Source organism: Microcaecilia unicolor, chromosome 6 (genome assembly GCF_901765095.1).
Source record: "Microcaecilia unicolor chromosome 6, aMicUni1.1, whole genome shotgun sequence".
Lineage (NCBI taxonomy): Eukaryota > Metazoa > Chordata > Amphibia > Gymnophiona > Siphonopidae > Microcaecilia > Microcaecilia unicolor.
The window spans coordinates 289834164-289848792 of record NC_044036.1 but is presented as its reverse complement, the minus strand read 5'-3'; the positions used below and the strand labels follow the sequence as shown (position 1 = coordinate 289848792).

At 42.5% G+C, this 14629-nt stretch overlaps 1 protein-coding gene across 3 annotated transcripts in view; it reads left to right on the top strand.

The window, feature by feature from the left end:
- Positions 1–415: 415 nt before the first annotated feature.
- The window catches only part of POMT1 (protein O-mannosyltransferase 1), a 54737-nt gene continuing 40523 nt past the window's right edge, over positions 416–14629 (top strand). For all 3 annotated transcript variants that reach the window (XM_030207796.1, XM_030207795.1, XM_030207794.1), the window contains exons 1-3: positions 416–508; positions 635–768; positions 13058–13164. In XM_030207796.1, coding sequence (XP_030063656.1) covers positions 647–768; positions 13058–13164 — 229 coding nt within the window. In that variant the 5' untranslated portion in view covers positions 416–508; positions 635–646. The remainder of the gene's footprint in view (positions 509–634; positions 769–13057; positions 13165–14629) is intronic.

The window sequence follows — 14629 nt, the reverse complement described above, 5'->3', positions numbered from 1 at the left end:
TTTTTCTACACTAAAAACTAAAATACACTGTATACAATACAGATGGTCAAATTTCAGTGAGAATATCCCGTTTGTACCAAAACTGGAAATACAGAATAATAGAGTTGAGTAACATCCAAAACTTATTTGTTATGTTTTTAATCATCTTTATTAAAAGCAAAATAAGCTTCATACAGAACAAGAAAAAAAACCAGTAAACTATCCAACATGGCACAATAAAAACTTTTACGGAGAACATGCCCCAAGAACGGGGATGACGGCTGCGCTGGGAAGGGGAAACTTGGACTAGCCTAATTGGCTTCCTCGCTTACAGTGGACTAGATGGGCTCATTTCCATTCCTGTTTATTAAACCTCCTCCTTGGTTCTACCTTCTTTGTCGTTCAAGTCAACTTCCTGTTGCTGGCGGGGCGAAGACCGGAAGTTTCATGTTGCTGCACTGTAGAGCAGTGAGCAGGCTGCTTGTTTATTTTGGTGTTGATGTCGGCGATATGAAAGACACTTTTGAAGGTAGGATCAACAAGACGGCGATTTGAGAATTAAGGAGCGATGCTGGATTGAGGGAGAGGAGGTGTCCTAGGTCTCTCTGCACTCATGATTCGGGACTAACTGCGTACTGTATGTCTTTATTGGTAGGCTTTCAGGAACATGCTGGGATATCTGAAACATCCGGTTGTGGTTACTGCAGAAGTTAATTTGATTTTGGTGGCGTTGGCAGTTGTGGGGTTGGTGAGTCGACTGTGGGGTCTTACCCACCCACGTGCTGTGGTGTAAGATATTTTCTTAATTTAATCTACTTTGTTTTACTTAACATCTGTTTCTTCCTGGTGTCTTCTCTTTTTATCTTCATATGGCTAGTTGATGTGCCTGGTTATGTTGTGTGTACTGTAGTGTCACTTGTCAGGGACGTTTAATTTTCTTTCCCCCTCAAAAGGTTAATTGTTTGCATGGGTGAGATTTATTTCCAACGGTAGATCAATTACAAATATCACAAACCCTGCCCGTAATCTGTATATGAGATTGTCCTACAACATACATGCATTTATTTGTTTTATAGCAGCATTTATATCACACATCCTCCAAACAGGTTTGGTTCAATGTGGCTTACAAAGCTAGTAGAAGAGGAGGCGAATTTCATTTTAATAGGAAAGGTCGAGGTAGAGAGTAGGGATGTGAGAGAGCTGCTTTGTTAAGGGCTAGAAGAAAAGCTAGTGGGGGAGGAGGTGTGCTACCTTGCAAATGTGTTACTTTTATGCGGGTAGGAGCTTTTTGAACAGGTAGGTCTTGAGATGTCTTTGAAAGTTGGTATAGGGCGTTATGAACTTTAGTGGTTTGGGGAGGGTGTTCCATTGTTTGGTGCTTTGTTAAGGGCAGCTCGCTGAGTGTACAGTGTTGTAGATGAGCTCTGGGGTAATGGAGGAGGGTCAGGTAATTCCTTGCTTCTTTCAATGTGTTCTTAAGGGGTAAGATGATTGTGTCTGATAGGTATGCAGGTGCATGGGACTTGATATACCGCCTTTCTGAGGTTTTTGCAACTATATTCGAAGCGGTTTACATATATTCAGGTACTTATTTTGTACCAGGGGCAATGGAGGGTTAAGTGACTTGCCCAGAGTCACAAGAAGCTGCAGTGGGAATCAAACTCAGTTCCCCAGGATCAAAGTCCACTACACTAACCACAAGGCTACTCCTCCACTCCATTTCCCTTTCGCTTCACAGTGTATTATAAGCCAAATCATGGTACAGCGTTTGAAGGTTATACATGCTTTGGTTGAGAGCCAGTGGAGAGCTTGTAATAGAGAGGAAGCCTTTTCATATGGAGGCTTTCTGAGGATGAGTCTGGCTGTGTTTTTTATTTTTTTTATTTGTTACATTTGTATCCCACGTTTTCCCACCTATTTGTAGGCTCAATGTGGCTTACATAGTGCCAGAGAGCTGTTTGCAGACTCCGGAGTAAACAAATACAAGATGGTGTTGTGGTAGGATAAGGTTCATGTGGTAGGACCACATAAAGGAATCGTTTTGAGCTGTTTGCAGTCTCTTGTTGATATGCGCTTTGCATCCTGCGTAAATTGTGTTGCAGTAGTCAAGGTGTGTAATAACTGTGGATTGTACTATGGGTTGGAATACTTGTGAGGGGAAGTTGTTTCTAATTTCCACATAGCGTGGAATGAGGTAATTACTACCTTTGTGACTTGGGGTTCGAATGTCAGTTTTTGATCTATGATTACACCCAGGAGTTTTAGGTTGTTTGTAAGGGGGTATGTGGTTCCATCTATGGTTATGTTGGGTATGGAAGCTTGTGTGTGGGGTGCTGTTATTGCCAGGAACTGGGTCTTGTCTTTGTTGAATTTGAGCTTGAATGAAGTGGCCTAGTTTTCTAATGTGGTTAGACCTCTTTTTTTTATTTTCTCTGAGATGTCGGTGATGTCATTTTCGAAGGGGATGTAGATGGTCACATCGTTGGCATAGATGGGTTGAGACGTTGTGTGGCGGGTGTTAGGCTAGCAAGACCATCATGATGTTGAATAGGATCAGAGAGATGGTTGATCCTTGTAGAACTCCTGTTTGAGCTTTCCAGGGGGAGGATAGTTGATTCTATTTTGACTTGATATGACCTCGTGGTAAGAAATTGCTCAAACCATTTGAGGGCTGCTCCGCTTATTCCGAGTTTGTCAAGAATTCGTAGTAGGATGTCATGGAGGCATATTTTCAAAGCACTTAGAAGGCTACGTGCTTTGAAAATATGCCTCATGGTCTACCATATCGAAGGCTGAAGACATGTCAAATTGTAGAAGTAGAATGTTCTTGCCCTGACTGATTTCTCTTTTGAATTTAGCGTTGTTTCTGTGCTGTGACGTGAACTGAAGCCTGATTGGGAGTCATGGAGTATGGAGAAGTTGTTTATGTAGTCAGTGAGTTGTTTGTTGACTATACACTCCAGGAGCTTTGTCTATGAGAGGGATTGAGGCTACTGGTCAGTATTTTTTTACGTTGCTTTTGCTAGCTTTGGAATTTTGGGGTATGGGTGTTAGGAGTATGTTACTTTTTTTCCTTAGGGAAGACTCCAGTGGTTAGTAGGACTGTTAGGTAGGTTGTAATGCTTTCTATGAATTGGACAAGAGGATCTTTTTGTAAGTGGTTTGGACATGTGTCCAGTGACCAATGGGATTTGGTAGTTTTGAGTAGTATTTGTTGGACTAGAGTCGTGTTTGGGTGAGAGAATGATGACCAAGATCTGTCTGTGTTGAATGGTTCAACTTTACTTGTGAGTTTGTGCAAAAGCAGTTCAAGGTTTGGGTCATCTTTTTGGAAGCTGGACCTTAGTGATGTTATTTTGTCTTTGAAGTAGTGAGCTAGCTCTTGGGCACTTGGTGGATTTTCTGTTTCACCTGTATGATGAGTTGTGGATAGTAGAGTGTTGATGAAGCTGTATAGTTTTATTGTATTGTTATAGTTTTATTTGATTTGACCTCAATTTTGATTTGTATTTTCTGATTTCCATTTTGTTTAATTTTCTTCTATTTTGTGTTTTTGCCAATGTCTTTCTAGTTTTCTGCATTCTTGTTTGAGTTCCTTTAGTTTGTTGTTGTACCAAAAGTTCATTTTGGATCTGTTCTCTTTGTTTTCTGTGGTGCTGTATTGTCGGGGACGGTCAGGCATCTGTCTTCCCAGGATGTTAGGAATTGTGTGTTATTGTGGGGAGGTGATCAAGAGACTAAATAGATGTTGTCCCAGAAGGTTTCATTGTCGATTTTTTCTCAGGATTTGTAGGTCTTAGGAGTGGTTTTGATTTGGGGGTAGATTCTTTCTATTTGAGGATTGCAAGTAGTTTGTAGTGGTCGGATCAGTGTTTCTTCCGATTTTATGCTGTTGTGTGGCATGAGGTATGTTTCTGTGAGTTTGTAGGCTATTAGATCGATTATGTGGCCTTTGTTGTGGGTATGCTGAGGAGGTGAGTACTGGAAGTTCCATTGTTGGAGGAAGATGTGACAGTCTCTGGTGCTTGTATCATTTGTGTATTCTAGGTGTAAATTTAGATCATAGAGTAGCAGTATGTTAGAGTGTGATATACATGTGTTAGAGATAAAGTAGGTGAATTCCAGCTGGGTTTCTGACCATTTTCCTGGTGGTCTGTAGAAGAGGATGCAGCACAGTTGGTCTTGAAGAGTGTTGGCTTGTATAGAACATGATAGAATTTCCAGTTTGTGGGGAGCTATAATTGGAGATCAGCTTTGTTTTGAGGAAGGATTTGAAGATCACTTCTATTCCGCCTCCTCTTTTTGTGCCTCTTGTAGTGTGTAGAAAATTGTATCCAGGGGGGGCATATTTCATTTAAGATGGGGTCGTCTTTGAATCAGATCTAGGTTTTAGTAATGAATAGGGTACTTAGGTTTTCATCCTCTATCCAATTCCTGATTTTATTTTGGTTCACCACTGATCTGGCATTTATGTATGCAAACGGTATTGAGTTGTAGTTGAGGGTTGTCTCGTTGGGGCGGATTTTGATGAGGTTTTTGTTGCTAGATATGTTTGGTTTGGTCTTTCTGTTATGTTTGCCTTCTTGTTTCTGTGAGTTTGGGTTATAGGTGTTGTGGTGTGACTGGGAAATGACTGGGATACTGTGGAGGTTTGGTGTGATGGAGGAAAGTAGGAGTAGGGTGACTAGGAAGGTTTTGAAGTATCCATATTTGTTAATCCTGGGGCTGGTAATTTTATATTGTATTTGTGATGACTGAGGATAACTAGATATTAAAATTAGATAACTGGGATGACAGAGGATAAAAGTCTTGCTCTATAGGAGTGAATCGTCCAAGAGGTTGTGAGTGACAGGATCTGGAAACCCTGGTTAAATATCACTGCTGCCCTGCCATGGCCTATAGTACAGAAAGTAGGGATACAGTATTGAGAGCAAAGTTAATTACATGGTTAGATATCAGTACTGCACTGCAGTAATATATAGTGCAGAGGGTAAAAAATACAGATCAGAGCAAAATAGATACCGTAACAGTGGATAAAATGTTCTCTCTTTGGAGATTAGCTCGTGGGGTGAGTCGTCGGGAGTTTGTAAATGACTGATCTTGAATTCTGTTAGATATTGTTACTGTAAGTCATGTGGTTCCAGGGCACACTTCAGTCTGAAGTAGAGAGGTAGTAGTAAGAGTCCATCCTCACTGCACTCTGTGTTGGGCTGTATGGGAGTTTCAGGAAGCGTTGTGGCTCTTGGTGGTGGTTGCTGCTGCTCCCCACCAGGCTTCCCACTAAGGTGCGTGCCTTACTCGGTGTGCCACTGTGTGTTGTGTTTAAATCCCGTGCCATCCAGCAAATCATAAATCAACAGTGATAATCCAATTACAATTAGTGGAGACTTGTCCATAGATGAATGTTTAGATTTGGGAGAGGAATTGTAAAGATTCTGCATTGTCTGAGTTAGGATAAAAGGACCATTTAGATTAGATGTTTTGCACCATTTGGAAGTAGAAAGGATTGGTTCGTGCATTGCATGGTTAGTACATAAGTATTGCCATACTGGGAAAGACCAAAGGTCCATCAAGCCCAGCATCCTGTTTCCAACAGTGGCCAATCCAGGTCACAAATACCTGGCAAAGATCCCAAAAAAGTACAAAACATTTTATACTGCTTATCCCAGAAATAGTGGATTTTCCCCAAGTCCATTTAATAATGGTCTATGGACTTTTCCTTTATTTTTTTTATTTTTTATTTTTTTAATATTTTATGATTTTACAATTTTACATCCATTTCAAAAATGTAATAGATTCAGAAAATAACTCATCTAAACATATTACTATCTTTATACAGATTGAATATAATTTTTACTTTGACCACAATCAACACCACACTATGAGGCAAGAAACTAGGTATAACAAAAAAAAAAAAAAGAGGGAAAAATATAAATGAGTATATTCTACTCTTAACTAAGAGGAAGAAAACCCTAAGTACTTGCTAGCCAATATTAACAGCATATTTTATATGTGGGGCTTCAGGTCTGAACATCAATCTTACTTTGCTCTTTCGCTTCTATATATGTTTGCATTTTCTTGGGGTCAAGGAACATGTAATTAACTCCTTCAATAGACAGTAAACATCTACATGGGTATTTTAAGAGAAATGTCCCGGATAAGGCGAGAATTCGCGGTTTTAACACCATGAACTCTCGTCTATGCTTTTGTGTCTCTTTGTTGAGATCAGGAAATATCTGAATCTTGGCTCCAAAATATTGTGCATTCATATGTCTAAAATACAGTTTAAAGATATTATTTCTATCAAACTCAAGTGCGAATGTCACCAGGAGAGTCGTGCGCTGAGTTATTACTTCTAATGAACTTTCAAGGAGCTCGGTTAAGTTCAGTGCAGGTTGCGATTGAGATAACAATGGTTGAGATCTAATTCCAGATATATAACGGGCTCCAGTGATGGGCGGAAAGCTCTCCACTGGAATTCCTAATATTTCTCCAAAATATTTTTTTAGCATGTCCTTTGCAGTGATCAACGGAGATTTTGGAAAGTTAATCGTAGGTTATTTCTCCTCCCCTGATTATCCAGATACTCCAGCTTCCTAGCTAGAGTATCTCTGTCCTTCACCAAAGTTCCTGTCGGGTCTTGTAATTTCTTAATCTCTCCTCCCAGTACTTCAGTTTTTCCTTCATTTTCTTGTAATTTCCCACATAACTGTTCTTGAGTTTGTTTTAGACCTGTAATTTCCCACATAACTGTTCTTGAGTTTGTTTTAGACCTGTAATTTCGTCTTTTATGAAAATTATTACCTTAGTAAGGCTGGTGTTCATCTCCTGTATAGTATCCCACACCGACTCTAGCGTTATCACAGCTGGTTTTATTTTAACACCGTTCTCCATGGAAGGCACCACCAGGACAGGAGTAAGTGCGGGGCTTACTGCCCCTGGGCCTGTAACTGCTAATTTCTCTGGGGTCGACGCATCCACGGGGCCTCCTCCGGCTGCTTGTGCAGACAACTCTTCAGATGAATGCTGTAGCTCCCCCTCCGATAGGATCCGAGCACTTCCAGGTCGCGGTGGAGCTGTGGTTGGAGGCAGACTAAGTGACGCTGCCTCTGTGCTGCGGTCCGATAGACCAGCTACGGACCCCATTGACGCGGGCACCAGCGGTTTAATTGTCTGAACGCTGTACTTTTCCAGCGTTTGCTGCCGGAGAGCTGGGCTTCCAGGCTCAGAGGAGGACTGAGTTCCTGTCTTCCCCTTCCTTTTCCCCATGAATCCTTGTGGGGGAAAGTGCTGCTCTTTCAGGTAACAATGCCGGATTTCAGGAGCTCAGACACAGCTTCCTCTCAGATCGCCATCTTGCCTCCCTATGCTCTGGACTTTTCCTCTGCTAAGCTAACCGCCTTTACCACATTCTCTGGCAACGAATTCCAGAGTTTAATTACAAGTTGAGTGAAGAAAAAGTTTCTACATTGTAGCTTCATCGCATGCCTCCTAGTCCTAGTATTTTTGGAAAGCATAAAGAGACGCTTCACATCAACCCATTCAACTCCACTCATTATTTTGTAGACCTCTATCATATCTCCCCTCAGCTGCCTTTTCTCCAAGTGGAAGAGCCCTAGCCGCTTTAGCCTTTCCTCATAGGGAAGTCATCACATCCCCTTTATCATTTTCATCGCCCTTCTCTACACCTTTTCTAATTCCACTATATCTTTTTTGAGATGCGGCGACCAGAATTGAACACAATATTCGAAGTGCGGTCGCAACATGGAGTGATACAAAGGCATTATAGCATCCTCATTTTTGTTTTCCATTCCTTTCCTATTATTACCAAACATTCTATTTGCTTTCTTAGCCGCAGCAGCACACTGAGCAGAAGGTTTCAGCGTATCATCAACGACGACACCTAGATCCCTTTCTTGGTCTGTGACTCCTAAAGTGGAACCTTGCATGACGTAGCTGTAATTCGGGTTCCTCTTTCCCACATGGATCACTTTGCACTTCCTCACATTAAACGTCATCTGCCATTTAGATGCCCAGTCTCTTAAGGTCCTCTTGTAATTTTTCACAACCCTCCCACAATTTAAAGACTTTGAATAACTTTGTGTCATCAGCAAATTTAATTACCTCACTAGTTACTCCCATCTCTAGGTCATTTATAAATATGTTAAAAAGCAGAGGTCCCAGGACAGACCCCTGGGGAACCCCACTAACTACCCTTCTCCATTGAGAATACTGACCATTTAATCCTACTCTCTGTTTTCTATCTTTTAACCAGTTTTTAATCCACAATAGAACACTACCTCCTATCCCATGACTCTCCAATTTCCTCTGGAGTCTTTCATGAGGTACTTTGTCAAACGCATTCTGAAAATCCAGATACACAATATCAACCGGCTCCCCTTTATCCACATGTTTGTTCACCCCTTCAAAGAAATGTAGTAGATTGGTGAGGCAAGATTTCCCTTCACTAAATCCATGTTGACTTTGTCCCATTAATCCATGCTTTTGAATATACTCTGTAATTTTGTTCTTAATAATAGTCTCTACCATTTTGCCTGGCACCGACATCACACTCGCCAGTCTATAATTTCACGGATCTGTTCTGGAACCTTTTTTAAAAATCGGCGTTACATTGGCCACCCTCCAATCTTCCGGTACCACGCTCGATTTTAAGGATAAATTACATATTACTAACAATAGCTCCACAAGCTAATTTTTCAGTTTAGTCAGTACTCTGGGATGAATTCCATCCTGTCCAGGAGATTTGCTACTCTTCAGTTTGTAGAACTGCCCCATCACATCCTCCAGGTTTACAGAGAATTCATTAAGTTTCTCCAACTCGTCAGCTTTGAATACCATGTCCGGCACCGGTATTCCACCCAAATGTTCCTCGGTGAAGACCGAAGCAAATAATTCATTTAATCTCTCTGCTACGGTTTTGTCGTCCCTGATCGCCCCTTTTACTTCTCGGTCATCTAGCGGTCCAACCGATTCTTTTGCCAGCTTCCTGCTTTTAATATACCTAAAAAAAATGTTTACTATTAGGCATATTTTCAAAGCACTTAGCCTTCCAAAGTTCTATGGAACTTTGGGAGGCTAAGTGCTTTGAAAATATGCCTAATATTATGTGTTTTTGCCTCCAATGCAATCTTTTTTTCGAAGTCCCTCTTAGCCTTCCTTATCAGCGCTTTGCATTTGACTTGACATTGCTTATGCTGTTTCTTATTATTTTCAGTCAGTTTCTTCTTCCATTTTCTGAAGGATTTTCTTTTAGCTCTAATAACTTCACCTCACTTTTTAACCACTCCGGCTGTTGTTTGGTCTTCTGTCCTCCTTTTTTAATATGCGGAATATATTTGGCCTGGGCTTCCAGGATAGTGTTTTTGAACAGCATCCACGCCTGATGTAAATTTTTGACCCTCGCAGCCGTTCCTATAAGTTTTTTTTTTTTTCACTGTTCTCATTTTTTCATAGTCTGCTTTTTTAAAATTAAACGCTAACTTATTTGATTTCCTATGTATACTTACTTCAAAGCTAATATCAAATCCTATCATATTATGATCACTGATATCAAGCGGCCCCAGCACCATTACCTTTTGCACCAGATCATGCGCTCCACTAAGTACTAAGTCTAGAATTTTTCTTTTTCTTGTCGGCTCCTGTACCAGCTGCTCCATAAAGCAGTCCTTGATTTCATCAAGGAATTTTACCTCCCTAGCGTGCCCCGATGTTACATTTACCCAGTCAATATCGGGGTAATTGAAATCACCCATTATTATTGTGTTGCCCAGTTTGTTTGCATCCCTAATTTCCTTTAACATTTCTGCATCTGTCTGTTCATCCTGGCCAGGCGGACAGTAGTACACTCCTATCACTATCCTTTTCCCCTTTACACATGGAATTTCAATCCACAGTGATTCCAAGAAGTGTTTTGTTTCCTGCAGAATTTTCAATCTATTTGATTCAAGGCTCTCGTTAACATACAATGCTACCCCTCCACCAATTCGATCCACCCTATCACTACGATATAATTTGTACCCCGGTATGATAGTGTCCCACTGGTTATCCTCCTTCTACCAGGTCTCAGAGATGCCTATTATATCTAACTAGTAAAAAAGGCCCGTTTCTGGAACGAATGAAACGGGCACTAGCAAGGTTTTCCTGGGAGTGTGCATGTTTGAGAGAGAGAGCCAGAGTGAATGTGCGGGTGTGTGACAGAGTGAGACTGTCTGTGTGACAGTGTGTGTGTGAGAATGAGAGTGTGTGACAGGGCCCCCTCCCCTGTTTCTAATGCCCCTCACCCCGTTCCCTCCCCTCCTTTTCCTCCTCCTTCCCACACTTTGGGTTCCTTAAGGCTTTCAAAAGTCTATGTGCCCCAGTGGCCCTAACGCCCAGTATCTGGATACCCCACCGCTTTCCTCCTCACCCCATCCCCCAAGATGTAATACTTTCACGTCCTTCATTTAAAAAAAAAAAGTGTCCTATCTACCCTGTGTACAAATGCCCGGCATTCAGATTGTGTTCCTCTCGTAAATTTTCATTTCTTTCTTTCATTCAGAACTTGCCCCCCCCCCCCCCCCCCCCCGAACACTTTTGGTTCCTTCAGTCTTTTAAAACTGTCCTATGTACCCTGTGTGCTAATGGCCAGCATTGAGATTGTTTTCCTGTCCCAAATTTGCATGTCTTTCAGTCGTTCAGAACTCCCCCCATTTCACTTTTTCGGTTCCTTCAGTCTTTTAAAACTCTCCTATCAACCCTGTGTCCTAATGGCCAGCACTCAGATTGTTTTGCTTTGCCAAATTGTCTGTCACTGAGGTCAGTGTGTGCCTGCCTAGCAGACCACTTCCGGCAGGCACGGTCCCAAGCACATCCTGTTGGAGGCGAGAATTATTATATAGGATTTTTAATGTAGTGCAATATATTCTAACTCTCCCATCTTATTTCTTAGGTTCCTGGCATTCGCATGTAGACATTTCAAACTATGTTTGTTGTTTCTATTTACATCATGCTTAGTACTTGACAGTATTCATTTGCAATCTTTTGTCTGATTTTTATTTTTATTTAAGGACACCTGATCTACTATGGTCTCTTTTGCAACCTCTCTATCAGGATACCCTATCTTCCCTGTTTTGGTGATATCTTTGAAAGATACCTTATCCCGAACCATGCGCTTTTGAGCGACTGTCGGCCTTCCCCCTGTTTCTAGTTTAAAAGCTGCTCTATCTCTCCTTTTTAAATGCCGATGCCAGCAGCCTGGTCCCACCCTGGTTAAGGTGGAGCCCATCCTTTCGGAATAGGCTCCCCCTTCCCCAGAATGTTGCCCAGTTCCTAACAAATCTAAAACCCTCCTCCCTGCACCATCATCTCATCCACGCATTGAGACTCCGGAGCTCTGCCTGTCTCTTGGGCCCTACTACTACTACTATTTAGGCCCTGCACGTGGAATGGGCAGCATTTCAGAAAATGCTACCCTAGAGGATCTGGATTTGAGCTTTCTACCTAAGAGCCTAAATTTGGCTTCCAGAACCTCTCTCCCACATTTTCTTATGCCATTGATACCTACATGTACCAAGACAGCCGACTCCTTCCCAGCACTATCTAAAATCCTATCTAGGTGACGCGTGAATTCCGCCACCTTCGCACCAGGCAGGCAAGTCACCAGGCAATCCTCAAGTCCACCAGCCACCCAGCTATCTATATGCGTGTTTTCAATAGAAGCCAAATATTGGTGCTTTGTCCATTTGTCTCCTTGCCTCCCATTCCCCTTCCTCTCGAACTGGAGTCCTATCTTACAATCCCTGGTCGTCTAGGGGTGTAGTTGGGGCAGGAGTGATCCCCAGTAGCTCTGCTCTCAAAATGATTTCCTTGGTAGTCCTGGGGGCAGCTACTCTTTTAAATTTGTAGTGCAGTTAAGATCTCGCATAATAATTGGTATGGTAAATAGAGTGTACCAAATAAATGCTTTTGATACAGAATTTTAGCAGGAATATAAATCTGTAAATTTGGGATCATAAGTTCCTTAGCTATTAACCTCTCTGTGAAGAACTGGGTTTGATTCCCACTGCAGCTCTTTGTGACCCTGGGCAAGTCACTTAACCCTCCATTGCCCCAGGCACAAATAAGTACCTGTATATACTATGTAAACCGCTTTGAATGTAGTTGCAAAGACCACAGAAAGGCAGTATATCAAGTCCCTTTCCCTTTCATGTCACAAATATACCACAACTTTAGTAATCCAGTGAGAGACCAGGGGCACCGCTTTGTCCTTCGAGTGGTGAGCCAAAGTAAGTCGAGCAGCATGGGCCACCTAGCAAAACCAACAAAGATTGCAAATGAGTGAGTCCTAGTGATTTCTTTTCCAACAAAAACCCTACTGGACTCCACTGCACCGAGCGACCAATCCAGTGCTGTAGATGAGTGTGCACCGCCTGCCAATATGCTGTAGCCTGTGGGCAGGACCACCAAATGTGGCCTATGGTACCCACCGCCACAAACCCCCTGCAGCAATGAGAGGGACAACCAGGAACATATGATGTAAATGGACCGGTATAAGGTACCAATGATAGAAGACCTATAGCATTTTCCTTAATGGAAGTTGCCACAGAAAACTTTTAACAGGGCCTTCTCCAAAACAGTCTGGGATCTGCTGGCTATTTGTGACCTGGATTGACCACTGTCACAGACAGGATTGGACTTGATAGACCTTTGTCTTACTCAGCATGGCTTTCCTTATGTTCTTATGCTGTGTGTTCAGGAGCTGTGGGAACCAGAACAGTGTACGCGATAATCTAGAATAGATATTGCTGCATATCCATGGAATTTGGTTTGTGCACTTACCCTTCCCTGGTATAAGGTCTGATGTATCACACACTTGTATGTAGCTTCTTGCAACTCTAAACCTTCCAGTTTTTCTGGAGGCAAACAATTTAAACTAAACTAGTTTGTGTATGTAAGTTAAAAACATCATATGCTCTTGTTTTAAAGTTTAAATGTGATTGTTGATTGAAGAGTTACTTGTGGACACTGGTATGGACCAATATCTCATTTAGGTTACTTTGCTTTGTCTCTACTGTTTCAGGTTCGATGAAGTTTACTATGGGCAGTTCATCTCTCTGTACATGAAACAAATCTTTTTTTTGGATGATAGTGGGCCCCCACTTGGTCACATGCTGCTGGCTCTAGGAGGTAGGAGTTCAAGATCAGGAAAGAAAATGTCCCCAGATATAAACCACACAAAACAAAGCAGACAGAATACATAAGGGATGATCAAAAAAGGTGATTTGGTGAGGAAAATAGAGACAGCAGTGGAATACCAAAATACAAGAGAACACTAGTATAGTGTGAAGAAAGTTTCTCAAAGGACAAGCAAGGCATTAATTCTCACAAGTGGGTATCGCAACGCCGTCTTGCCTAGTCCAGGCTTTATGACAAACCATAAGAGCTTTTGTGGAGCGCAAGACATGCTCCACCGCACATGCGCGGGTGCCTTCCCTTCCACCACCTTTGCACGGCTACCATGATTCTTTTTTTGCCGCTGTAAGACTGTTTCTGACTTCACGCCCAGTCTGAAGAGCTTTATTTTTGGTGCCTTTTGGCGATTTTTCAGCATTTTTCTCTTCTCTTCCCATACCACATTTAGGCCTGGTCTCCAGTCACATCTTTCCTGTCTTTTTTTTTTCCTTATGCCTTGCCCCTTTTTTTCAGGCACCATCGCGTCTTTCATTTAGCATTGGAAGTTTATTCGTCCATGTCTTCTAAAGTTCCCAGTGGCTTTAACGCTGTACCCGGTGCGATTGGACAGTCTCTGGCACGGACACCCATTCTTGGTGTCTTCAGTGTCTAGGGCCTGACCATAGCCCTGCTAATTGTCTTTGTATGAAGAAAAGGATTCAACTGTACAGAGAGGCTCAAATATAGAAGATTTTTGGAGCTGGGTCCTCAACGGCATCGGCATTGCGGTCGTCGGTGTCAGACAGAATCTGGAGCATTGGTCCCTGTGGCTGCCTTGATACCCAGAGACACTGGGAGCAGTAGTGTATTGTGGGGCTTGAGACCCAGAGACACTGGGAGCAGTAGTGCGTCGAGTAGGTCTCCTCCTGGCTCAACGCCGACTGCTGGACATGGCCCCCGGGACCGTCCGGCATCGAACCCGACCCCGAGATGAAGTGAGGATTCAATGTCCTAAGGCCCCTGCTGCTCCCTAGCCTAAGCAAGGGGCGAGCTTTTGACTGGCTCCAGCAGAGCATAGCCGCTATCAAAGTGTCCGTACTGGACAACGTGCCAGTTGGGGAGGAGGTTAAAGTTTTTCTACGAAAAGTGGCCCCTTATCACATCCAACCGGTGGGTTCTCCAAATAGTCTGTTTCAGATATGCACTAACTTGTCTTAGAAAACTTCCAAATTGCCCACTGAGAGTTCATTACTTCAGCTGTCAGCACAAGCAGGTACTTGCAAAGGAACTCTCTGCTCTTCTACAGGCCCATGCGGTCGAACCCATTCCACCGGGGAAAGAAGGGCAAGGATTCTATTCCAGGTACTTCCTCATGCAAAAGACAGGGGGATACGTCCCATACTATACCTAAGGACCCTGAACAAATTCCTTGTCAAAGAAACATTAGGATGGTTTCCTGGGTGGTTATGCTCTCTGGACT